Source organism: Nelumbo nucifera, chromosome 1, assembly GCF_055504915.1.
Source record: "Nelumbo nucifera cultivar China Antique chromosome 1, China Antique-T2T, whole genome shotgun sequence".
Lineage (NCBI taxonomy): Eukaryota > Viridiplantae > Streptophyta > Magnoliopsida > Proteales > Nelumbonaceae > Nelumbo > Nelumbo nucifera.
In genome coordinates this window covers 207,670,282-207,695,831 of record NC_142649.1, presented here as the reverse complement: position 1 = coordinate 207,695,831, position 25,550 = coordinate 207,670,282, and the positions used below count along the sequence as shown (strand labels likewise).

The following is a 25,550-nucleotide window of genomic DNA, read 5'->3' as shown; positions in this document are numbered from 1 at the left end:
GTAATTATATATAATTTGTGGACTTGACCCATCATTTTGTCTATATATCTTCCACATGTTTATTCCAAGGAAATTGTTTCCGGGCACATTATTATATTATTAGTGAACATATGTAAGTCATTCTTAAGTCAGCCTTGAAGATATCAGTCAATGCCAACACTCTCAAAAATTTTAGATATTATAATTCCAAGTGTGAATTAGTCTGACACTGGGTCTCTTGATGGGTTTAGGGCCCATTACGTAACGCATATCTTACGCATGTTTCAAGAGGAGGACCGCTATTGAGGCCCCCTGTTTGTATCTAAGATTTGAAGGGGGAAATTGGTTAATGGAATTGTAGTGATATCTGGGTAAGTGATAAATCGAACTGACGGTTAACTGAATCGGTATAATTAATTGATCAGCTTTAGTTACCAGTTTTCCTAAAATCGGTAATACTGGTTCGATTATAAAAATATGCCAAACTCTCGTTTTAAGAAGGTGACACTTTTATCATAGGGACTAACCGGCTAACATCTCTGTTTGGATTAATCTATACAAGGAGAGAGGAGAGCAAGATATACACTCGAGAGTAAAGACTCAACACATCAAAAAGGAGATATAACAGTAGGGTATGATTTTGAATTGATGAGGCCATTAGACCATGAGATCAGTAGAAAGCTTAATTTACCCGAAAAGTTCAGAATATTTTGAAATCTATATGCAGTTTGTATGACTTTCTCCAACGCTAATATTGTTGGTTCTGGCATCGATTGCGCTTCACTTCATATTTGAATATCTTAAACTAAGGTTTAGTTAATTGACTGAGTATGCCCTTACTGCTTGACTTGTCTAATCTAATTTTACCCTTATCGTCTTCTTCCTTTCAGTAGCGGCAAAACCCAGCCGGTCCTTAACCAGTGGCGGCAATTGCCCTCTCTACCTCCAGCCCCTTCGTTCTCTTTCTCCTCTTTGGTGCAGCTTGTCTCACCACGCTGAAATGACCCTAGCCTATTGCAGTCACCGCCGCTTGTCTCACCCCCATCTGGAGAAGATGCAAGCGTCAATGGAGAAGATGCATATGGGACTCCCAGCGTTGACTTCTTCTATCCAAATGAGGAAGTTGCTTTGGATTTTGGCTGCTGCTTCGGCTCCCCTACGCTGGTGGTTTCCCTTTCAACGACACAGATCGTAGCTCCGGCATCACAATACTAGGGCTAACAGATTCAAGTCAAATAAGAAGCAATTATTTATAAGAACCCGCGTCTAACAGAACTGATCCCATTTTGGATTCAACCCCTTATAAATCCTATAAGCTGAACCTCCGCCTACTAGAAACAGGACTAATCAACTTCATCCAAATTGCTTAATCAGAACAGAGAAGGCACGGGGAGCCTAAAAAGATCAAATGCACTACTTGGGAATTATTAATCCAACTCCAAACAATGAAAATAAGAGACGCAGGGAAGAAAAAATAAAAGATTAAAAAAGCGGACCTGGAAAGAGTCCATCTCGGCACGTTGCAGTGTCAACCCCTTGACGCTTCTTTGTCCTGTTGAGTATCAACCGCCGAGTGCCACGTCTGCCGGCTGCCGCTGCGTCTTCTTTGCTGCTGAGGGCTTTTTCTTCTCTGTGCTTGACTTTATTTCGGTTTTAACTGAAATATCTAAAATAATAAAAAAAAAATTCGATTCGATTTAATCGATTTTTACATATTTCGGTTTCGATTCGGTTTGCCATTTTATTAAATCGGTTTTAAAAATTTCGGTTTTTTCAGTTCGAACCAAACAAAAAAAAAAAAAAAAACGAATGCTCACCCCTAATTGCTTTCCTACTTTTGTTGCCGCGGCCCAAAATCAATCATGACAACACACATCCTCCTTACCCGATCCTAAAATCAAGGATCAAACATCGAAACACTAGAACTAGTGAACAATCGCAATCTTAAGCCTTGTTAATTTCGTGAAGAAACAGAAACAAATCCTATTTCAAATTTCCAATTAGGCCACACCACTCCCCTAAACAGATACAAAACCATTCACACCCCCAAGGAAATGCGAGATTACAGTTGAGAAACGTACCAGTTTGTTCAAACAACCGAATCGTCTATAATAAAACAAAAGAAATCAAATCGACATTCAGAAACCAGAGCAAGAATCGACAAAACTACAATTAGGAATGGAAGAATGCAAAAGAACGTACTTCTAAAGCTCTGCTCTTCCTCCACATAACCAGAAAATCAGAAGCCCTAACTTTACTGACAATCTACGTATAATAAGCCAAGATTTTCTCGAAAATTTTTGGCATCATCACCGGCGTGAGGAACTGGTTTATTTGGAATTTGAGGTAGTAGAGTGGGTGAACAGTGGTTCCCACTTGCAAAGAAAGGATTAAGGCTGGGTCATTTTCGTCATTTCAAAAATTAATTCGTGCATTACTCCAAACCACAGGTGGATAATTATGTCATTTTGAATTCTGACCAAAGGATATTGGATTGTCGCGTTTTAAAAAAGTTTGAATACTAAATTAGCACTCGACAATTTTCCATGGTCTCGTCATATGATTCACGAGTAGCGCCCCCCCCCCCCCCCCCCCCCCGGGCGGCCAGACCCATTCGCGTGTACTGCGTGCAATTGCTTACTTTGCACGATTGATTTGATCGATCCTCTTGGTTTCACTGAGGACCCAGTCAATTTCTAGATAGCAAAATATCTTAGTGATGAGCAGAGAGACCTTAGAGAAAGGGAATAAGGGGACCGGAATCCTGGTTACGGAGTCTCTCTCTCTCTCTTCCCAGACTATACATGTTCTTGTTTACACGGCACACGGCGGCCTTCAAGAGTTGATCAGTGATGAGAAGATTCAATTCAGCTACAGGAGGATCAACAAGATTCTTGATCATCAACGTTGCCATAGTCTGCAGTCTCCACCTTGATGTACGTTTGGCCACTGCTGCCAAGCAAAATGCAGACTGTCAGAATAATCCTTCTTCATGCGGGAACATCCGAAACATAAGCTACCCATTCCGCTTGAATTTGAGGGACGACGACCCACGCAGCAATTGCGGCGACCCTCGCTTCGAACTCACCTGCGAGAGCAATCGTACCATCTTATACTTGAATGACGATCATGGGGCACACTATTATGTCAATGCGATCTGGTACAAGAATTGGACAATTCGATTGGTGGATCCCGGTCTACAGGATGGCAACTGCTCCTCCATGCCTCTCTTTTACTTCACTTCGAGATGGAGAAATGCTCACGGTTTGTATTATTTGCGGAGCTATAAATATGTAGTATTCGTGAGGTGCAAGAGCCCTTTGACGGTAAAGTCTTATGGTGGTGAATATGTGGATACTTCCCCCTCCATCAACAATGTCAATGGTTCTGGTTCGGGCTCGGGCGTCTCTTATTCTTACGCTATTCTGGTAAAACAAGTTGGGGAGATCCCGGAGGGATGCATCATCCATGCGATGGCCCCGACCCTGTTGGAGGAATTTGGGAATCGTTCTTTTCCTGAAATCCACCATCAACTCACTTTGGGGTTTGATCTCGTGTGGGATTCATCGTTCTCAGGTATTTATTGGGAATATTTATAATTTTCTATACTTCTTTCAAAATGGTTTTCTCTTTCTGAAAGACTGCACGTCTGCACCAGTGGGTTGAATTGGAACAAACTGGAATTAGCCCTTTTCTTGCTCCATGTCCAGCCAGTTTTCACAATCTTGGTGTGAAACTGTGAATTACTCCGAATAATCTAAACCCTAAACCTAATCTAAACATATGTGTTCTTTGTCAAACAGTCACTGCGATCATCACAATTCATGAGAAAGAAGTAGAGCCCCACAGGTTCTTCTAGGTGGATGGTGATGGCTGTTCCGTGTGTTTATGTGGCTTTGCGCACCCATTTGATACATTATTGCACACATAAAATTAAAGGGGTTTATATAGTTCAGTCCACCCCTAAAGTGGAACTAACATTTTTAGTGGTGGACTGAATCCTGCCCGTGGATTGATGTCAAATTAACAGGCAGGATGCGGTTTATAGGGGATTATTAGTAGATTAGGAGGGAGCTGCAATTTCTAATTTCTGAGATGGATTGCAGTCCACTTTTATGAAAATATTATTTCATTATATTCCTCAACTAGCTAGTGATGATAAAAGGAAAATTACATATAATCCTAATTCTGATTTTTTATGTATAAAATATAAATTATTCTTCAAATAGCAATGTTAATTGCCTTTTAAAATAACCAATATATATATGGCCCATATAACCATGTAAGATTAAATTGGCATTATAATTGTTTCTGTTATAGAGGTGAGTAATACTAATACTAAAAAGTGGGAAAATTTATGATGCAGAAAAGATATGGTATGGAAAGAGTTTTGACCAATCAAAATCCACCCATGAATTTTAGTAAATAACATGTGATTGACTACGGCATTTATGATTCCAGTCAACTGGTCATAAGTTTTTCAAATATCATATCTTTTTCATATCATAGTAGAACTCCTAAAAAATTACTCAAACCTCTCGCATGTTTTCTGACAAAAATTTATTCTCTATACCTCAACTTCCACAAACCTCTCATGCTTTCCATTGATTTCCTTAGTCTTAGGCTCCTTTTCATGATCTTAATCTGCATATTTGTATATTTGTACTGTACATATTTATATTTGTACTCTTCCCAAATGGAATGGAGTCTTATGAAAAACACTAAAGCTTTGAAATTTTTAAAATTTCATTTTTGCCCATTAAAAAACTATATCGTGATGAATATTTATGGAATTATACCCCCCAAAGGCGGTTCACTTCATTTAATTGAGTTTTTATTATTCTCTTCTCAAATGAAAAAAAAAGGCGGGATTGAACTTGAACCTAGATCCCCTACTTGAAGAAACACGTACTTAGGCAATTTGATGAGTGAACAATGGTGTTCATTGTGCACATTCATAACAAGGACATTGCTGTATTTTCAATGTCTTTTTTATATGATAATTAATGCAAAGTGTGCATTTGCATATATGTTTGAAAATGTGAAGGGGAGGTTTAAGTATGTCAAAAAAACATGAGAGGGTTTAAGTAAATTGCCTAAAAATGTAAGGGCAGATCGTTCAAATTTTAGAAAGCATATAGGGAGGACTTTGAAGTGTGGATGTTTGGGTTAATCTGGTTGGGTTTATTGTCAACTTGCTCATGTAGTCAGATTGCACAGGCAAAGTCACAGTCAGGCCCCGTTTACTTTTCCCTAAGTTACTTACCTGGGCAAATGCATTGAGAAACACTTAGGAGATAATATTATTTACCCGAATAAGTGATATCCAGAAAAATAATTTTTTCTTAATCTCACATAAATCTAAAAAAAGAGTATGGGATTCTAAGTCAATGGGAAAAAAAAAACGCCCCCTCAAAGAAGAGGTGTGTGACAGTTTCTTCTTGGCAAGAGCATATGGGCAGGGCATGAGGTGTCTTGAATGTTGACTCCTTTACTTGAGAGGTGGGATCTAGTGGGTACGCTTTCCCATAAGAATTTCCACATGAAAAATTGAATCCGGTGTGGTATTTGGAGCTTCCATATGTCACACCACAATCTATTCATGCCTGAGCTCGATGGAGTGTGATTGCTAAAAGTTCTATATGCGGATCGAACTGTGTAGTCTCCATTCCCTATGTGTTTCCAAACAACTGTATCCTCTTTGAAGAGAGTGAACCAAGTTCACCTGCAAGATATGAGAGGTTTCTATATCATTGAAGAGTGATTCCACTAGTGTTATATTCCATGATCCATTTTCATTTATTAGATCTACGATTTTGAGTTGGTCTTTGGTCCGATCATCTACTTCTACTCCTGTAGGTGTGCCTCCTGCCAGTATGGGTAGCAAGGGATCATGGAAAACATAAATCTCTTGGCCATTCTTTGGCAGCCATTCTGTCTTGATTTTTCCCCTTAGGCTGTATTTGTATGAGGTGTAAATTCAAATTTTACACCATAGAAAATGTGAACCGGTTTAGTGATGGATGGAAATTGAGGCCGGTTGATTTTGAAAATTTACACCGATCATGTTTGGTTTTTTATGGTGTAAAGTTTCAAAGTGGGTCTCGACGGAAAAAGGTGAACGGCCATAGATACCTGCGCCTGAAGCGCTACGGAGGCTCACGGTTGTGGTGATCGGCACAAGACCTCACACGAACTACGTGAGAGTGGATTGCACATGAAATGCAGTATTGCATCTTCCTCTCCCCGGTCCAGCGCTCCATACTCGTCGACTCTCTTCAACCCCTGAACGCCCCTCGACTTCGTGCTGCTCCCTCCTTCTTGTCGTAGTGGGGAACTACTTCCTCTTCTCCGCCTTGAGATCAATCCCTTCTTCCTTTGCCAAAATGTGTGTAGAACTTGGCTATGAACTCTTCCGCCTTAAGATCAATCCCTTCTTCCTCTTCTCCGCATGGCACCAATTCGGAGTTTTGCTCATCATCCCCACTTCCCTCACAATCATAATTTCTCTCTTCTTCTTCTTCTCCTAAAAAACTCCTCCCACCACCTTGGTTATATGCGCCATCTTTTTTATCGTGGTCGTTGCAGTAGTCATCCTTGAACTCAAAATGGACGAGCAAATTTATGCATGGGATATGAAACCTGCGTGATGCCGGACGGTGCAGCCCCCTATGCCAACTCCACTGGCATCACATTCAACTTCAAATAGTTTATCAAAACTTGGTAAGGCAAGGACAGGAGCAGTGCATAATTTTTCTTTTATGAGGGCAAAACTTTGCTCTTGTTCTTCTCCCCATTGAAACTTTCCCTTTTTCAAACACTCAGTGATGAGAGCTACAATACTACTAAAGTGTTTGATAAATCGCTTGTAGAAAGTTGCTAACCCAAGGAAACGTCTTACATCCGTGACGTTTGATGGGGTCGGCCACTCCCTAATAGCTTTCACTTTTCTTCATCCACCTTAATTCCATCCTTACTTATAATGAATCCTACGAACAACAAATTATCGCTCATGAAAGTGCACTTCTTTAAATTAGCATATAATTTGTTTTTCCTTAATGCGTTTAATACCTCCCTGATATGTCCAATGTGCTCAGTGATAGATTTGTTGTAAATCAAAATGTCATCAAAACATACCACAACAAATTTACCAATAAAAGGACGCAGTACCTGATTCATTAGCCTCATGAATGTGCTGGGTGCGTTGGTTAATCCAAAGGGCATGACTAACCATTCGAATAGTCCATCTCTAGTTTTGAAAGTTGTCTTCCATTCATCTCTGGGACGGATTCTGATCTGATGGTACCCACTCCTGAGATCGATTTTTGAAAATATTACAGCTCCATCAAGTTGATCTAGCATGTCGTCCAGCCCGGGAATGGGGAATTTGTAGCCAATAGTGATTTTGTTAATAGCCCTGCAGTCAACACACATCCTCCAACTCCCATCTTTCTTGGGTGTTAACAATGCTGGTACTGCACAAGGACTCATGTTGACCTGAATATGCCCCTTTTTCAATAATTCTTCTACCTTTTCCCGTAAGATTTCATTTTCCTTAGGACTCATCCTGTAATGTAGTAGATTAGGTAGACTAGCACCAGGAACAAAATCAATATGATGTTGGATATCTCGCATGGGTGGAAGTTCATTAGGTAATTCATCTGGAACTACATCATGGAACTCATCAAGTAGTCCCTACACATCCACTGGAATTTTGTTTTCCTCCAATGACTCATTCATGCTTTCTCCCTTTACCACCAACAAGTGTACCTCGCGGGTATCCTTACATTCTTTTACAAATTTAGCATGGTGATGTGTAATGGTCAGGGAATTTTTCTCCTCTGCCTTTGGAGCCTTTGGGGAATTCCTTTCTGCCATAGGTAATAAGGTGTAGCGTACACCCTCTTTTTCGAGCTGATAGGTATTCTTCCTACCCAGGTGTTTTGCATCTGTATCAAACTGCCAAGGCCTACCTAATATAAAATATGGAAAGCATCCATATCTACAATATCACAGTATACCTCATTAGAGTACTTACCAATGGAGAATGGGACCTTGCAGCATTCCTCCACCCGTATGCCGCCGACTTCCTTGATCCACCCAATTGTGTATGGGTTCGGATGTTTTTCAGGAAGTAGTTGCAATCTCTGTAGGACATCCCTGCAAATAATATTTTCCTAACTACCACTATCAATAATTAAATCAAATAATTTACCCTGTACAATACATCTAGTGCGAAACAGTCGGTGTCGTTGAGTGGTATCTTTGCTTCTTTGGGACAGCATTAATTTTCTCACAACACAGGTGTATTCTTCATGTTCATATGGACCTTCTTCGTCCTCCCCATCAGGTCCACAATATACTTCATCTTCAACATCTTCTTCCTCCTCCCTCTCTACCATGTTAATTGCCTTCCTTCTGGGACAGTCACTAGACCTATGCCCAACTTCATTGCACTTAAAGCACTTAAAAGGAGCAGGTTTTGCATAGGGATTACTGGGCTTAGGAGGGTTTGAAGGGTTACCTCAAGTGTTTCCTCCCGTGGTGGCCTTACCGATGTTAGCTGTACTCGACGGGTGGGAAGGTTGTACTCTTGGGGCTGATTTGTTCTTGTCGACTGCTGTCGGTCTGTTGTCGCTCCCATTGTACCGTCGATAATTATCACCTCGAGTCCTCTCTTTGAACAGTAATTCAGCCTTCAAAGCTAGGTTCCTTGCTTCCTGTACACTAAGAACCATTTGGACGGCAATTTTGTCTCTGATAGCCGGTTTCAAACCGCTCAGATAACGGGCTGCCTGCTGGTTATCGCTTTCAAATAGCTGATTTCGTTCAACCAATCTCAAAAATTCAGATGTATATTCATTGACGCTTCTTGATCCCTGTGCACACCGTTGATATGATTCAAACATATATTGCTCATAATCAGGGGGTAAAAATCTACCTCTTATTAGCTGCTTCATGCGCCTCTAGGTTCGAACAGGACCTCTTCCTTCTCTGATTCGGGTCTCTCTCATCCGTTCCCACCAAACAGATGCACCTCCCTTCAGTCGGAAAGCTACTAATTTCACCCTTCGTTCTTCCGGGATCTCCATGTACTCGAAGAAACGGTCGACCTCTGTGATCCAATCTAGAAGGCCCTCTATATCCAGATCCCCACTAAAAGTAGGAATATCTACCTTGAGTTTAAATTCGTCATTATTCCGACGGGGATTAAAATTACTCGGGTTGCGCCAATTTCTACTGTTTCTGCCATCGCCGGGAATAACTGGAGCAACACCAAATTCTAGCTCGTCGTCACTATCATCATCAAGAACAGGGTGTCGGGGTACAAGATTGACGAGTGGTCTATCGAGGTCATCTCCTTCGATTGGATACGGATTCTCCCGGTTTCGTGGAACATCCTCCTATAACAAGGTCTGCAGTTGTCCAACGATCTTTGCCAACTACTGTTCGATGTTACGTGTTGCTGTGCGCTGCTCTTCGATTGCTCTCCAAACAGCTTGTAACCCCTGATCTCCGTCACGGGGTGGGTTGCGATTTCTACCATCTTGGTTGGCCATCTGACTGGGCAAACACCCGCTCTGATACCACTTGACGCAGCATGGAAGCAACAAACCGGGCTGGCTATGCAAGCACCGGGCGAACACAAGGCTTCATAGTGGGGCCGGTTAGAGCTATACGTGAATCTCTAGAAGAGAGAGATAAGTTGGCAAAAACTCGATTGTGTCTATTAGCTTGGAAATAACAGTATTTATAATACATATGGAGAATTGTAAAGTAACTAGGAAAGAAAAAGTTGTAAGTGATCTAAACATCTACTCTTCTAGCTAGGATCGAAGTCTTCTTTGAGGTTGCCTTGATCTCCACCGTCCAATCTTCCTGGATCTATCCACGCATGTGTTATCCTGTCTTCTTGGAATTACCTTGAATTATCTTGAATCTTGGAATTATCTTGATCCTGCATGTGTATTCCAAGAAAAGAGACCCATTGCCTTCTTTACTGAAAAGTTATGTGAAGCCAAGAGTAAGTGGTCCACTTATGATAAAGAATTCTATGCTGTAGTTAGAGCATTGAAAATATGGGAACATTATTTAATTGCAAAAGAATTTATTCTTTACACCGACCACCAAGCTCTTAAGTATCTCAGTAAGCAAAAACAGATGAGGAATGACCTGCATGCAAGATGGTCTGCTTTTCTTGATAAATTCCCATACAAAAATATGTATAAGGTTGGACAACAAAACACAGTGGCCGATGCTCTTAGTAAACGTGTAGCCCTCATCAGGACTCTCAGTATTGAAATTGTGGGAAAAATGCATGAATCGACAGCCAGGAGGTGATTTCTACATTCATGATGGGTTCCTTATGAAAGGGGAACAACTGTACATCCCTTGCACCTCCCTCCGCGAAAAGATCATTAGGGATCTGTATGGGGGTGGATTAGCAGGACACCTTGGAAGAGACAAAACAATTGAAGCAGTCAAGGGGCATTACTACTGGCCGAAATTAAGAAGTGATGTGACCACTATTGTGAGTAGATGCTATATCTGTCAGACAGCTAAGGGACAGGCCCAGAATACTGGCCTCTACATGCCTCTACCTGTTCGTACTGCAATTTGGGAAGACTTGTCCATGGACTTCGTGCTAGACTTGCCAAAAACTCCAAGAAATATGGATTCCGTCTTCGTAGTAGTTGATCGGTTCTCCAAGATGGCTCACTTTCTCCCATGCAAGAAGACCGCAGATGCAACAGCGACAGCCAATCTATTTTTTAGAGAGATTGTCCGTTTACATGGGGTACCTAAGACCATCACATCGGACTGAGATACGAGATTCTTAAGTCACTTCTGGATGACCCTGTGGAGGCTATTCGACTCATCATTGAATTTCAGCAGTACAGCCCATCCGTAGACGGACGGACAGACAGAGTTGGTGAATCGGACCCTTGGTAATTTGATCCGCAGTATCTGTAGGGAGAGACCGAAGCAGTGGGACTTCTCCATAGCATAGGCCGAGTTCGCCTACAATAATACAGTCCATATTTTAGATAATTAATAAATATATAAAATAAATATTTTATTGATATAAAGTATTTAAATATATAAATTATTTATATAATTTAATTATTATATATAAATTATATAAAATATTTTATATATTATATATAAGAATTAAATAATGAATCGAATTTAAATATTTATCGAATCGAATCAGGTTATATCCAAATTCGAATCCAACTAACTATTCAGTAAAAATAAAATATTCTAATCATCCAAATTCGATTCGATTATATCAAATATCAAATTTAAAATCGAATTTTCAAATAGTTGACATCCCTAATACCCTTTGCTCTTGGCCTGCCAAATGCTTTTATTATTGTAGTATTTTGGTTGAATGACCTGGGCCCACAATGAAGATCTCTCCCTAGGGAGCCTCCAAAGTTGCTTTGCAAAAAGGGCTAAGTTCATCTCTTTTAATTTCCGGATCCCAAGGCCTCCATATATCACGTTCGTTGAACATAGCGCACATGGTGACTTACAAGGCGTGTATAACAAATGAATATCTTGTTTTCCATGATCACACCTTCCTGGATGAGAAATCTTTTTTTGTACCCATCCAGTGATCCAGTGAGGGGGGGTCCTCAATGTACGTTCACACTAAAGTAATGAATCTCTTCTTCTTTTCAAAAAAAATGGTAAAACCCATTATTCATTTTACAATTTTTTATCTAATTTAAAGAATTATTTATTCAAGATTGTACAAACCAATTCTGTGTCATTATGAGAACTGATGCGAATAAACGAATTGTTTATTGGGTACTTTTTTTTTCTTGTGATGTATATAAATCCAATTCTATATCTTTACTTGTGATGTATATAAACTATTGTACGCTTACTAGAGATAAACCTATTATGATTTTATTTAATTTTTGTTTACATTTATTTCATCACTGGTTAATCCGTTTGGCCCGGATGGTCAAACTGCTCATCCATGACCCAGAAGGAAAAACGTTTTGATTTCAGGTCGTTTTTTAAAACATTGGTTCTGGCCATCAGTTTTCGAGTCAGTGGTTTGATAATCTGATTTAGACGAATGGTCTGTTCTAATTTAAAAAGTTAAAAATAATTAAAATAAAAAATGGCCAAGCATTGTTATTCAGGTCAAGTGGTTCGACGGTTCAATCACCTAGATCAGTGGATTACTAGCCAAGATACAGGTTAAAGGTGAAATGAAACCAGTTGTATGTCTAAATGGTTTTCGGGCCTAATGATCCGACCATTTGGATCAATGACTGTTCAAAAACCATGAAAGATAATATGGAACTATGGATGCCAAAACAACTTCAATTATGTGCTTTTTTTTCCATTTTTTTCTGGGGTGGGCGCTTAATATAATCATTCACACTTGTTCCTTGATGCTGATACTGTATCATTGCTTTGGAAAATGCAGCTTCGTGGTGGTATTATTGGGTACGTTTATCCATTGACAAGGAAACATGCAATTCCGCATGGTCTTTCTACTAAAATTAGTATGATTCCCATTGGAAAATGCGCTTAATATAATCATTCCCAAGGCGATGATAACATTGAAGACTTTCTATCAAGCTACAATAATCTCATGCCAATTAGGTATTCTTATTCAAAAATAAAGAAGATGACAAGGGGGTTTAAGGAAAAATTAGGCCAAGGAGGCTATGGCTCTGTATTTGAAGGAAAGCTTCGAAGTGGCCATCCTGTAGCTATAAAGATGTTAGATCAATCAAAGGGAAATGGCCAAGAATTCATCAATGAAGTTGCCACCATCGGAAGGATTCATCATGTCAATGTGGTGCAACTTGTGGGGTTCTGCTCGGAGGGTTCAAAAAGGGCTCTTGTTTATGATTTCATGCCTAATGGTTCCTTAGAGAAATACATCTTTTCTCCACAAGAAAACAGTACCCCTCTGATCAGTTGGAAGCAAATGTATGACATCGCCTTGGGAGTAGCTCGTGGCATTGCATATCTACATCAAGGATGTGATATACATATTTTACATTTTGATATCAAGCCCCACAATATTCTTCTTGATGAAAACTTCATTCCAAAGATATCTGACTTTGGGCTTGCAAAGTTCTATTCTACGGATGAAAGTATTGTGAGCCTAACAGCAGCACGTGGAACAATGGGATATATAGCTCCAGAGTTGGTCTACAAAAACATTGGAAATGTCTCATACAAGGCTGATGTTTATAGCTTTGGAATGCTATTGATGGAAATGGCGGGGAGAAGAAAGAACATAAATGCATTTGAAGAGCATTCAAGTCAAATTTACTTCCCCTCTTGGGTTTATGACCAGTTACATGAAGGAAGAAACTTGGAAATAAGAGATGTCACAGAAGAGGAAAAGGAAATTGCAAAGAAGTTTGTTGTAGTCGCATTATGGTGCATACAGATGAATCCTATGGATCGTCCTTCCATGAGCAAGGTTATAGAGATGCTGGAGAGCAACGTTGAACTTCTGCAAATGCCACCAAAACCTTTTCTGTATCCACCAGATATGCCGGTTAATGCTCGTGTCACACAGATGGAACCAATACAATCACTGTCTTGTGATTCTTCTGATTCAATTACCATAACTTTGGAAGTAAATTGAACATGAACTGATTATTATGTTCTGCAATATGCATCAAATACTAAACTGGTGCATATATTGCTCTACTTCTTTATTAGGAACAATTAATAAGATGATCTCTGTAAGTATTGTTGCTTAGCTTGTACAGGCTTTGAGCATGATGGTTTTATGCTTCACTGGCATGTTAACAGTGATTTACATTTTCTTCTGATCCAGATTTCACATTTGCAATCAAAGTATGAACTCTTTACTTTGTATATTACTATTGGTAACTTTTACATGGCCTTTAAGCATGTATTTATCTGCAAAAGGAAAGGGGAAAAACTAATCTTTTGGTAATATTTGTTTCAAGAATACAGAGACCTGTTTTTGTATAAGCAGAAAAGAAGTTGCTCTATCTTTTGTTTTGGATCAATACTACTATTTCTTTTTATTGACAAAGAAAGCATATAGTCAAACAAAAAGAATTAACATAAACAACCAGTATGACTTGGACACATAATCCAATATGAGGTGAGACAGAGCTAGTGGAGAATGAACACATCAGCCAATCCAGTGGGTATGGATGGTTTTGGTTAATGGTTATCCACATCATCTCTTCCTCTCTCTATTAAAACTCTCAGTTTTTATCTAAACATGACTACAGTTTCAGGTTTGGCTGGCCAAATTTCAAAACGAATCACCAGACACAGATAGAAACAACCATGATCCGTTTTATCATTGCACAGAACAATTGCAGAAAATTGACAGACTTTTGTTTTAATTTTTGCCAGGAGGTGAGGTATGTGAAAAATCAAGTAAATATGAAAATGTTATAATTACGGGTCTCTACTGAATAGACAATGTAGAAGACTAGTGGATTGACATGAGGGCAGTAGGAGTAACTACATTATGTCGCCCATTCAAGTTTTCCAACATAAATTAACCATAATTTGAAACAATAACTAGGGCCGGCAATCTTGACCCCAACCCATTTGACCCACCCACCTTGGAATCCATCTATACCCACCCAATCTATTGTGAGTCAATATGGGTCAAGTAACCCATTAGGGTCAATGGAAAAGGGTTAGGGTGGGTTGGATCGCACAGGTCAGGATGAATTGGGTTAAAGTCAATTCTATCTATACTTGTCAAATCTCAAAAAAACAGCAGTTGAAGTGACTCAAATTCAAGCCTCTTAGTGCATTCACATCTCATTACAATTCCAAACCACCATGCCATATGTCATTTTCAAATTAGAAGTGAAATAAAATAGATTTTATTAACTTTCTTGTTCACGTGCCATTCCACACAAAAACACTTTTACAAAAGCAATTTTATAAAGTTCTTTATGAAAAGGACTTTTACGAAAGCACGTTTAAAAAAGTACTTTTACATGAAAGTACTTTTATAAAAGTACTTTCACGAAAGTAATTTTACAAAAGCACTTTTACAGGAAAGCACTTTATGAAAGTATTTTTATGAAAACATAAAAGTACTTTTACACGAAAGCACTTTTATGAAAGTACTTTTATAAAAACACTTATGAAAGCATGAAAGCACTTTCATAAAAGTACTTTTATGAAAGAACTTTTACAAAAGTTCTTTTACATGAAAGCACTTTTATAAAAGTACTTTTATGAAAGCACTTTTACAGAAGTACTTTTGTGAAAACACTTTTGTGAAAGCACCTTTAGGAAAGCACTTTATAAAAGTTTGGGTAAAATACAAAAACTTCCCTTAAAGTTTCTAACAATCATAAAAACCTCTCCTATAGTTTTGTTGTAATAAATACCTCCCCTGAACATTTAATTTTCTTAAATGCCAATTTTACCCTTTTGTGATTGGAAATTGGGTACATTTGAGCAACTTAGAGAAGGATTCGTGAAAGTCAAGTATGAGCTTCGTTCAGCAGCAAGGGATGTGGCGCAGAGGAATTCTTTATGAGCATGGGGCCTAGCAAGGGATCTTGACCTCCCAAAGCTCCCAACTTGATTGGAGAATGCATCAGAATCTACGTCTTGCGATTTAGAGAGGGACCCATCTTCTAATGGCTCTTCGAGCGCTTCTTTAAGCTTGTTTTCCTGCAGCTGTTATAGGATCGAGGGCCTTCGCTTTTCTTCCTCTGTCCAACTAGAACCATCTCTTGTTCTGCTCTTCTTCTCCAGGATTAGGGCCGTACTGTGAGATATAGGTTTCCATAGTGAAAGGAAAGATGCATGAATGCTTCCCTGTCACAAGCCAATCCACAGAAATGAAAACGAACCCGAGTTCACCCAGGCTTTAGCCCATTAAACAAAACTACAAAATAAATTCAGTTTCAGACCCTACCAGGTTCAACAGAAGGCAAAAGGTATCCGAGCTTTCCCAAAACCAAGCCTCTATTTCAAAAATCAAAATCTTGGTGCAAAGAGGGAAGATGGCAGAGATTCAGCAACATTCCCAAACTTTAATCGGGCCGAGGGGTCTTTACATTTTATCCAAAATATTCAAACACCCCAACTCAAAATATTCTTCCATTAACGACCACAACTTTAACAAGATCATGAATACTTGGCCCGAAAGAAATGAAAAGGAAAAAGAGAAAGAATAGAGATATGAAGTAAAAAAGGAAAATAGTAAGATGGAGATCTAAGTCCAACCCAACCTTCAATCGTAGTTAAATAAAACCCTAATTTAAGCCCATGGTTCAAGAACCCTAAGTTTAGGATTCAATTGAAAGCGGAATACATCTCAACAACCTGAAAAATGATGAAAAGGTACCCCAGGGTTCAATCCCATAGAACCCGGAATACATCGTCAACTGAAAGCGGAAGCATATTTGTGAAGACGATGGCGCCAGTGCCCATGCTGCGTGGGTGGTCGGTGGCATTTTCCAGTCTAGGGCAGTGAAGAAGGGTAAAATTGGTATTTAAAAAAATTAATGCATCAGTTGACTCGTTTGGGTCATTGTCAGAGGGGAGGTTTTTGTTGAGTTTATCAAAAGTTCAAGGGAGATATTTGTTACACCGAAACCATAGGGTAGGCATTTATGATTATCAGAAACTTAAAGGGAAATTTTTATATTTTATCTTAGAAGTTATGCATTTTCTGCAATTCTTGGTATTTTTGCAATTTTCTTCTATTTTTCTACACTTTTTGAAATTTTCTGATATTCTGCATTTTCTACAATTTTTTGGTGTTTTTTTGCATAATTTTTGTATTTTTTGGTGTTTTTTCATGCATTTTCTGCAATTTTCTAATATATTTTTTGCTTATTTTCTGATTTTCTGCAAAAGTTCTGAATTTTCTATAATTTTTGGTATTTCTTGCATTTTTTATAATTTTTTCTACATTTATCTACAATTTTTGCATTTTCAAGTATACAGGTTGACCTGACTTATTTTTGTCACATGACAGTTTTGAGAGAGATTATTCTCTCAAAAATTATTATTTCAGGTATATGCATCGCCCCGACCCATTTTTGTATTTATAGATGAGGGTAGATGGATTAGTATGGGTGAGGGTGATTAAGGGTCAATATGAATGAGTCAAGTGGATCAATATGGATGGATCAAGTCACAGTAGATTATGACCCTTAACAAGGATTGATAATGGGTCATGATGGGATGGATCCTGGTGGATTGGTGGATCAATATAGGTGGATTGGTATTCAATCCTTACCCAACCCAACCCAACCCACCCATTTGCCACCCTTAGTCAATTACCATAGCTACCATAGAACACATTGGCTTCAGTTATTCAACGAATAGAAATAAAGGAAAAGAGATACACACCGAGAACACCTACACATACTTTTGATTAGGGCTGCAAGTTACGTTGCCTGATTTCAAGAATTTCAAGATGGTGTTCAGGCACATTGAAAATCTTACCTAATTCCCAACCAACCCAAGTTGCACCCCTTCATATGCTTTGTTAAGATGTTATTCCCTCAAATTTTATGTTTCACCTATCCGATATAAATAAATCTAAAAATAGCCGCATGGGTCATAACTCGTAGAGAGTTGGAATAAAATTTTGATTTCACCATCCACACACGGGCTTTGGCGTGGCTCAGTCCGTGCTCCCAAGCTGTAAATTCATCAATTCCATCTTCCGTGTTACGGTGCAGACCATCCTGTCTCGACTTCCAGTTCTGAAATGGATTAATTGTTGGAGGCCCAACAAACAGCCAAATCCAAAACCTTTCCCACCCAATACAATTACCAACCAAAAGGATGAGAACTTGAGTAAAAAAGAAAAATGACTCCCACACGATACCTCTGATCCTTAGAAGTGGATCTTTCCTATCCTTTGGTCTTTACCTTCTTTTTAAGTTTTCTCGAACTTCATTCTCTAAGCCATATCCCAAGTAAGATCCTGAGGACCCAATCACCCATTGCTCTTTGTGGTTACAACTTACAAGGGGCACGAAAGAGACAGAGAGTGAGAGCATTTGCAAATCCATCTAGTACTAAATGTAAAAGGAAAAACAATCACATTACTATTACCACTAACAACATAGAGATAATGCAGAAAAAGAAAGGTCCACTGATCAGATGGATTACGAAAAGAAAAGACGTCAGACATAAAACCAAGGAATTAATATTCTGAGAATTCACAGGAGAATGACGATGCCAGCAAGAAACAGAGTGATCGGATCAACACATGCAACCCCCACGGAGCCTAAGGACAAGATGAAGAGTTGATTCCTTCTGGATATTGTAGTCCGCCAGGGTGCGACCATCCTCAAGTTGCTTCCCAGCAAAAATAAGCCTTTGTTGGTCCGGAGGGATACCCTCTTTGTCCTGAATCTTGGCTTTCACATTGTCAATGGTATCAGAGCTCTCCACCTCAAGTGTGATAGTCTTGCCTGTCAATGTCTTCACAAAAATCTGCATCCCACCACGTAGACGAAGCACCAAATGCAATGTAGATTCCTTCTGTATGTTGTAATCGGCCAAAGTGCGTCCATCTTCCAACTGCTTCCCAGCAAAAATGAGCCTCTGCTGATCAGGTGGAATACCCTCCTTGTCTTGAATCTTTGCCTTCACATTATCAATGGTATCTGAGCTCTCTACCTCCAGAGTAATTGTCTTCCCCGTCAAGGTCTTGACAAAAATCTGCATACCACCACGGAGACGGAGAACAAGGTGAAGGGTTGATTCCTTCTGTATGTTGTAATCAGCAAGGGTACGGCCATCCTCAAGCTGCTTCCCGGCGAAGATGAGCCTCTGCTGGTCTGGTGGAATACCCTCCTTGTCTAGTATCTTTGCCTTCACGTTGTCAATTGTGTCTGAGCTCTCAACCTCTAGAGTGATTGTTTTCCCAGTGAGGGTCTTCACAAAGATCTGCATACCTCCTCGAAGTCTAAGAACCAGATGCAAAGTAGACTCCTTCTGAATGTTATAGTCAGCCAAGGTCCTGCCATCCTCTAGCTGCTTTCCAGCAAAAATCAGCCTCTGCTGGTCTGGGGGAATACCCTCCTTGTCCTGGATCTTTGCTTTGACATTATCAATCGTATCTGAGCTCTCAACCTCAAGGGTTATGGTCTTTCCAGTAAGCGTCTTTACAAAAATTTGCATTCCCCCTCTCAACCGAAGAACTAGGTGGAGTGTAGATTCTTTTTGAATGTTGTAATCAGCCAAAGTCCGGCCATCTTCAAGTTGCTTTCCAGCAAAGATCAATCTTTGCTGGTCTGGGGGGATTCCCTCCTTGTCTTGGATTTTGGCTTTGACATTATCAATTGTATCAGAACTCTCCACTTCGAGAGTTATAGTCTTTCCTGTGAGGGTCTTGACAAAGATTTGCATCTGTGAAACAAGAATAGATTATTGACCATAATATCTAATGAAATCAAATCAATCCCAACCTCAAAATTGTAGCTGAAAAACGAAACAGTATAGAAGGCATATATGGCCATGGTTTGGAACAACCAATTATAACCAATCTCAAGTCTACATAGAAAGTAGAATGGCTTAATCAATGGCGTCTATGCAAAAGAAAAAAGGGGAAATCAAGCTCACTTCATTGATATATAGGAACATCAAGTCAAAAAAGGATTAAGTAGTAAGAACTAGGAAGAATATGAGAAAATTGATAATCACATAATTCAATTTAGCAACAAAAGCCATACAATCCAATTGAATCCAATATCAAATTATCTTTTCTCTTGTATATCACAATATGAAAGATCAGTGATGTCCTTGTTTGCAAAAACACATTCCTCAAAAACATGGATTAAACCACAAACCCCAACCCAGGCAACTATCAATGCCTAAACAAAATATGTCAACTTGTTTTCGGTTAAAAATAGGTGCCATAATCATCTTCATCAATATCACACCCAGTTTAACCGATTCTTTGATCAGTCAAAACATAGGGAAAATTTCACAGAAATTACATAACCAGTAATCTTTCTACAAAACCGCTTTTATTTCGCTGACGAAATTTCTAAGCGATTAAAACATTGTGGTCAATCATTAGAAACTATCACCTTAAACATATTTATAATAATCTAAAAGATAACCAAGCTGCAAAAGCAATCAGACACGTACATGGTTATATTAGAATGCTAATAACATTGTAAAACACCAACAACAACGAAGATCTAGCAGAAGTCCCAACAGAAAACCCTCTTAGGGTGGAAAAAGGAAATCAATCCAGGATGCAACCTATGGATCTAATTAATCCACTACTAAACAAAAGAACTGGAAATCGAAGAACAAAGGATATAATCAGAAATTGATGAATTGAGGAACAAGCCAAAAGAAAAGAACATCCAATCGAAAGCCTTACCTTGAAAGGTGAAGTAGAGAACTCGAAATCCTCGAGACAGACAGAGAACAAAAGGCTTGGGTGAGAAAGGGAGACGGAAGGATTCTATTATATAGTAATGAGTCGTAACAAATTCCATCTTCCACGTTTCCTTTTTCTAATCCATGCACGTCATCCTTTACGGAATCGATACGAAAAGGGAACGTAAACAGCAAGAAACGGGAATTGGGATCCTCACACCGACTTCACTGCCACGTGACGGAATCTGTTCCTCACAAATGGGCGCCTCACATGCACATCCACCGTGTATTGGGAACATCTACCGTGAATAATAACAAATAAATATGGAAATTGTTCCCAATGTATCATAAAATGTGGTGAGGCGCTTCTGAGGCGCCAAGGGTGAGGAGCAGATCCGGTCTCCGCTGCCACTTCCCAATTAATAACATTTCCCATAAATAATAAATATAAATACGGGAGATATTCCCGATGTACGGCGAAAACATGATGTAAGGTTAGTGTGAGGGGCCCTCTATGGAGATTTCCCGGCTAGAATATGTGAGGTTAGTGTGAGGCGCTTTGTGAGGAGCATATCCAAATTCTATTAGAGCATGCCTCACATTGACTTCACAACATGTTCTGGCCGCACATCGGGAACATCTCTTGTACTTATATTTATTGTTTATGGGGAGATGTTCCCAATACAAGGTGGGATGTGAGCTATGTGGCTGAGGTTGGTGTGAAACGTGGTCTATGAGGAACAGATCCCACAAGTCTGGATCTGCTCCTCACAGAGTGCACCTTACACCGACCTCACAACATGTTCTGACCGTACATCAAAGACATCTCTCATACTTATATTATTATTTATGGGGAGATGTTCCCAATACAAGGTGGGATGTGTCTGTGAGGTTGGTGTAAGGCATGGTCTATAAGGAGTAAATCCCATAAATCCGAATCTACTCCTCACAAAATACACCTCACACCGACCTCGCAGCATGTTCTAGCCACATATCAGGAATATCTCCATGCTTATATTTATTATTTATGGGAAGATGTTCCCAATACAAGATAGGATGTGGTATGAGTTCTGTGTGAGACGTGGTCTGTAACGACGTTGAATACTAAAATTGCAGAATTGCTTTAATGTCGATGGCTTAGAGCTGAAACTTAGAGGGTCCAACCGATTGGGCCTGAATTTTCGGCTTCAAATTGGGCCTGGGTCAAAAAATTCGGGCCTGGCCTATGGGTTTTGGATTTGACTATTTAAGTCCCCTGAGCAAAACACATGAGCATTTTGTTTATTATAAAAGCATCTTTCTTTATGTGTATATGTATATTTATAAATAAAATTTATATATATTTTCGATCAATTCTATTATTAAATTAGGCCCTTATGTCCAATAAAAAATAACAAAAATATAGTCATAAATTCTATTAAATTTGACTAATTCACCCAAGATCAGTCCAACATATGTTGGATTAAGCTTGAAATGGGCACGGATTGATAACTCAGGCTTAACCTCAGGTTGGATCAGGCCTGAGCCCAAAGTTTGCACCTTTAGAGTTGTGTTTAGGTTGATCTCAACCCAATCCAAACCGATCAAGTTACACTTCATTTGGTAGACAATAAGAAGTAGAAAGTTGAGAAAAAAAAATTGTTTCTCATTTTTTACAAAACCAAACACAGCGTAAAGATCAAATAATTTTTATGGTAGGTAGGATATTCGAAATCTGTTAGAAGATGTCTTTAGCAACTAATTAAATCATATTAACGAATAATTCATTAGATATAAAGTATAACTTATTAATTTTTAATTAAGATAATTATTAATTTTCCTACTCTCATGTGATTAATTCTCCAAACCATTTTGCTCTATTTGTCAACTTCTCAAAACATTGTTATGAGCATACACCCTGTTAGGCTTACGGGTGCAAGTCGGATGCTGGGACAAGTTTAAGGCTCAACCCGGGGTCAACCTTAAGTTTGGAGCCTAATCTAGATCAATGTAAATCTGTCCGGCCCAAACCCAATTTGAACTCAAATTTGACATATTTGAATTGGGTCCAAGCCCAGGCCGGAAAATTGGGCTTAGGTGGGCCTATTAGGCTCCATGTAAGATAAAAAGAAAGCAACTTCAAACTTGTACCAGAAAAATTGAAAGAAGTAAATACCAAATAGGATTTGACTCAGAACAGTGATAAAACACCTACATTTTGTATGTATTTGTACTCTTTCCAAACTGAGCCTTGTATTTTATAGAGAGCAAAATTTTGTATTTTATATTATTTTATATGTATTTGTACCTTAAATGCACACTAGTGAACCAACACCATTTCTAATGATAATGCCAACCCAATTATGTAAATGTCCGATCCACATTTACCACTCACCAGCCACCCGATCTTTCTCTCTCTCTCTCAACCTTGACTGACATGTCAGGGCAAAAACCACCCACCCTACACTTATTTTGATGTCAGCATGTGATCACACATAACATTACAAAGCCAATAAATAAATAATACAGGTGACATTTGCTAAAGTTCCAATTGTGCCCTTATCAACTTGACTCTACATCAAATATACCAACATGGCCAACAACGATTCTGCCTTTTTCTCCACCTCCCAAATTTAATCAAATGTTCAAGGGCCCACTAAGTGGGCGGTTGAATCATCAAGAGTAAGACATGTTGCAAGTTATGAGCCCCAGAACATGTTATGCCACTGTCTCTCCTTACCCAAACTTTTTGCATTGTAGCACTGATTAATTCTGTCAGCAGGAGGGAAAGTAATCCAGAAATTCGCTCAGCTGATGGCAGAGCAGAGACTAGAGAGAGAGAAAGAGAGATGTAACTTTAGGAACTGGTGCCTTGCCTGAGCTGAAATATAGGTTAAAAGTTTAGTTAGACTTAGACATGCTCTAGGTTGTCCCATTAAAGGGCTTAGACCAACTTGCATAAATCTTGTAAGGTGGCTTGGCTGGTGCAAAGACATACTGGGCCTGGGCTGACAACCCAGCATTATTCTTAATACTATATAGAAACAATCATTGGACATGGGCTGGCGGGCCCAATAACAAGTATTTGAAAGCTCCAAAGTGAATAAAATCATGCATCTAATCTACTCTGTTTTTTTTTTTTTAAATGTGTCAGCACCCTCTTATCTAGGCTGAATCCACCAATGGTTGGTCCTGGTCGTGCTCATCTGAATGTGTAATCTGTTGTGGGTCAAGCGAAATCGAGACAGCAAATACAGGTACCAATAACTGTCATCCAAGAGGGAACCTCTCTAGTTTGGACACCTGTTTTCACTTATCCGTTCACAGCAACCATACATACAGTTTGCCTACATTGTGTTAGACAGTTTTCCTCAATGACACAGTTTCAATATTTTAGCTTAATACCCCTTAAAACAGGGCTTATTTCCAATGTGAGGCCCTTTTGGGCTTCCAACACGATTAACTCAAGGTTTTGTACAGAGCCGATGCAGATTCAGAGGTTCCCAGCTGGTTCAGACTTCAGTAGACACAGTTCGAAACAGCCACAGCATCAGTACAGTAAGTAATACGTGGCGAAAACGATCATGCATGCAGGAAAAGCTCCCTAGCTACTTGACCCGTTTCGGAGATAAAACGGTGTCTGCTAGTGGACTCGAACTCAATAAAGGGGAACCCAAATGGCCCAGCCATAATCACCACCAGTTCCCAGTTCACGGGCCAAATTTCAGCCTCCTAAACTTGGCCACGTATCAAAGCTATGTCCTTTGTAGTGATTGCTTTTGGTTTGGAAAACTCCAACGCGAGGTGGGTATGCAGATGGGTATAAAATGGATTCTGGGGATTGGAGGCAGCAGCGACATTTAGGGGGTCTCCTGTCGAATAATGAATAGCTCAGAACGGCCGAAAGATTCCTCTACCTGTCACACTAATTGGGTTAGGCAGACAAGTTCCCAATTAACACGTGGCAAGTGGTTATGAGCTGAGGTTCATCCCATTCCCATGTGGGCCCCTCTTGGGCTCTCAACTAAATTGCCACGTCAAAGATTCCACTCTTCTGTTTGAACAAAGTTTAAACTAAAATGTAAAGAAATACATTCTTTGTTGGTCATTGATTGGAAACGGCAAAAGGATATAAAAGTGGGTGGAGCATTGCCTATCCAAATTTGGCCATCTCACGGGGAGAAGGAATCTTCTATAATAATGCGAGCTATTTTGGCAGCTCAACTCAAAAGGGTTCACGTGTTGAGTATATTAATTAACCTATATTCATAGTATTGGGAGTTGGGCCACACAATAAATTCTTGGGTAACTGTCAAAAATAACCATGAGTTTTTAATATTTCTCTTAAACTTACTTTAATTTTTCAAAATGTTTAAAGCTTACTGTCACCAACTTGACGTTAAAGAGACTAACGGCTATTAATATATTATCATTTTAATCTTCATACAAAAATATAAGATATATACATATATTTTAATATTTAATATGAAAAAAAGGAAAAAACTAAAAAGAATATTTTCAAATATGAAATACATAAAACACAAAACTTGCAAAAGATATAAAAAATTATAGAAATTGCACTCAAAATAAAAATTATTTTCAAATTATAGATATAGAAATTGAAAAACAAAATCAGAAAATAAAAATTTGTAGAAAAACACTAAAAATTATATATAAACACAAAAATTGTAAATAAATAACAAAAAATACAGGAAATTTTATAGATTGTAGAAAATAGAAAAATGTAAAAAAACAGAAATTATAAAAAACATTAGAAATTATAATAAAATATAAAAAATGTAAAAAAAAAGTTGAAAAATGAAGAAGACCATCTTCCGCTGACTCGTCATTCAAGGGTGATTTGGTCATAAAAATTGTTATTTATACTGACGTAAACACCTCTGTTAAGAAACATTAACGGTGCACTAAAGGAATGTGAGTTTTGGAAAATAAAAACTTACTAACATGGTAAGTTTTAAAAGTTTTGAAAAGTTGTGGTGAGTTCAAGAGAAGTGCTGAAAATTCATGGTGAGTTTTAGACGTTTTGAAATAGTATTAGTCTTCTAAATTTTTAATTAGTTTTTATTAATGTAGGAAGAAGTCAACTACGAGTTGGGTATGAACTATGAAGTTGTTATGGACTAGTAAAGAAGATGTGATAAATGCACAGGCTCCATTTCTGATCAGAGATCTCTTTATATGGATATGAAAGAAAGAGCTGAGCT

At 38.8% G+C, this 25,550-nt stretch overlaps 2 protein-coding genes and 1 long non-coding RNA gene across 7 annotated transcripts; 1 reads left to right on the top strand and 2 right to left on the bottom strand.

The window, feature by feature from the left end:
• Positions 1 to 649: 649 nt before the first annotated feature.
• LOC104610364 (uncharacterized) lies at positions 650 to 2,460 on the bottom strand. 4 transcript variants are annotated; one of them, XR_016075872.1, is made up of 4 exons: positions 2,182 to 2,458; positions 2,061 to 2,085; positions 1,797 to 1,870; positions 650 to 1,645 (listed from the first exon to the last, which is right to left on the bottom strand). It is a non-coding gene; the product is annotated as an uncharacterized LOC104610364 (long non-coding RNA). The 4 variants fall into 4 exon arrangements; XR_737429.3 differs by having other exon boundaries at positions 650 to 1,374; positions 1,476 to 1,645; positions 1,797 to 2,439; XR_016075865.1 differs by having other exon boundaries at positions 1,797 to 2,460.
• A 167-nt stretch (positions 2,461 to 2,627) lies between these two features.
• Positions 2,628 to 19,370, top strand: LOC104610365 (LEAF RUST 10 DISEASE-RESISTANCE LOCUS RECEPTOR-LIKE PROTEIN KINASE-like 2.7). The gene is made up of 4 exons (XM_019199926.2): positions 2,628 to 3,566; positions 10,535 to 10,777; positions 12,431 to 12,450; positions 12,541 to 19,370. Exons 1-4 carry the CDS (start codon positions 2,832 to 2,834, stop codon positions 13,610 to 13,612), a joined length of 2,070 nt encoding a protein of 689 aa, XP_019055471.2. The 5' UTR covers positions 2,628 to 2,831; the 3' UTR covers positions 13,613 to 19,370.
• Positions 18,031 to 20,499, bottom strand: LOC104610367 (polyubiquitin-like). Of its 2 annotated transcripts, none has more exons than XM_010276939.2 (2): positions 20,348 to 20,499; positions 18,031 to 19,362 (listed from the first exon to the last, which is right to left on the bottom strand). In XM_010276939.2, the coding sequence occupies exon 2, from the start codon at positions 19,360 to 19,362 to the stop codon at positions 18,211 to 18,213; it is 1,152 nt and encodes a 383-aa protein (XP_010275241.1). In that variant the 5' UTR covers positions 20,348 to 20,499; the 3' UTR covers positions 18,031 to 18,210. The 2 variants fall into 2 exon arrangements, with proteins under 2 accessions (XP_010275241.1, XP_088752116.1); XM_088895990.1 differs by lacking the exon at positions 20,348 to 20,499 and adding an exon at positions 20,107 to 20,299.
• Between the last annotated feature and the right edge of the window lie 5,051 nt (positions 20,500 to 25,550).

Excerpts from the sequence above, each read along its gene's own strand:
- LOC104610367 (XM_010276939.2), bottom strand. The coding sequence starts at position 19,362 with ATGCAAATCTTTGTCAAGACCCTCACAGGAAAGACTATAACTCTCGAA.
- LOC104610365 (XM_019199926.2), top strand. The coding sequence starts at position 2,832 with ATGAGAAGATTCAATTCAGCTACAGGAGGATCAACAAGATTCTTGATC. Across the intron at positions 10,778-12,430 it reads AGATTGTCCGTTTACATGGG|CTTCGTGGTGGTATTATTGG; the intron begins GTACCTAAGACC and ends TGGAAAATGCAG. Across the intron at positions 12,451-12,540 it reads CTTCGTGGTGGTATTATTGG|TAATCATTCCCAAGGCGATG; the intron begins GTACGTTTATCC and ends ATGCGCTTAATA.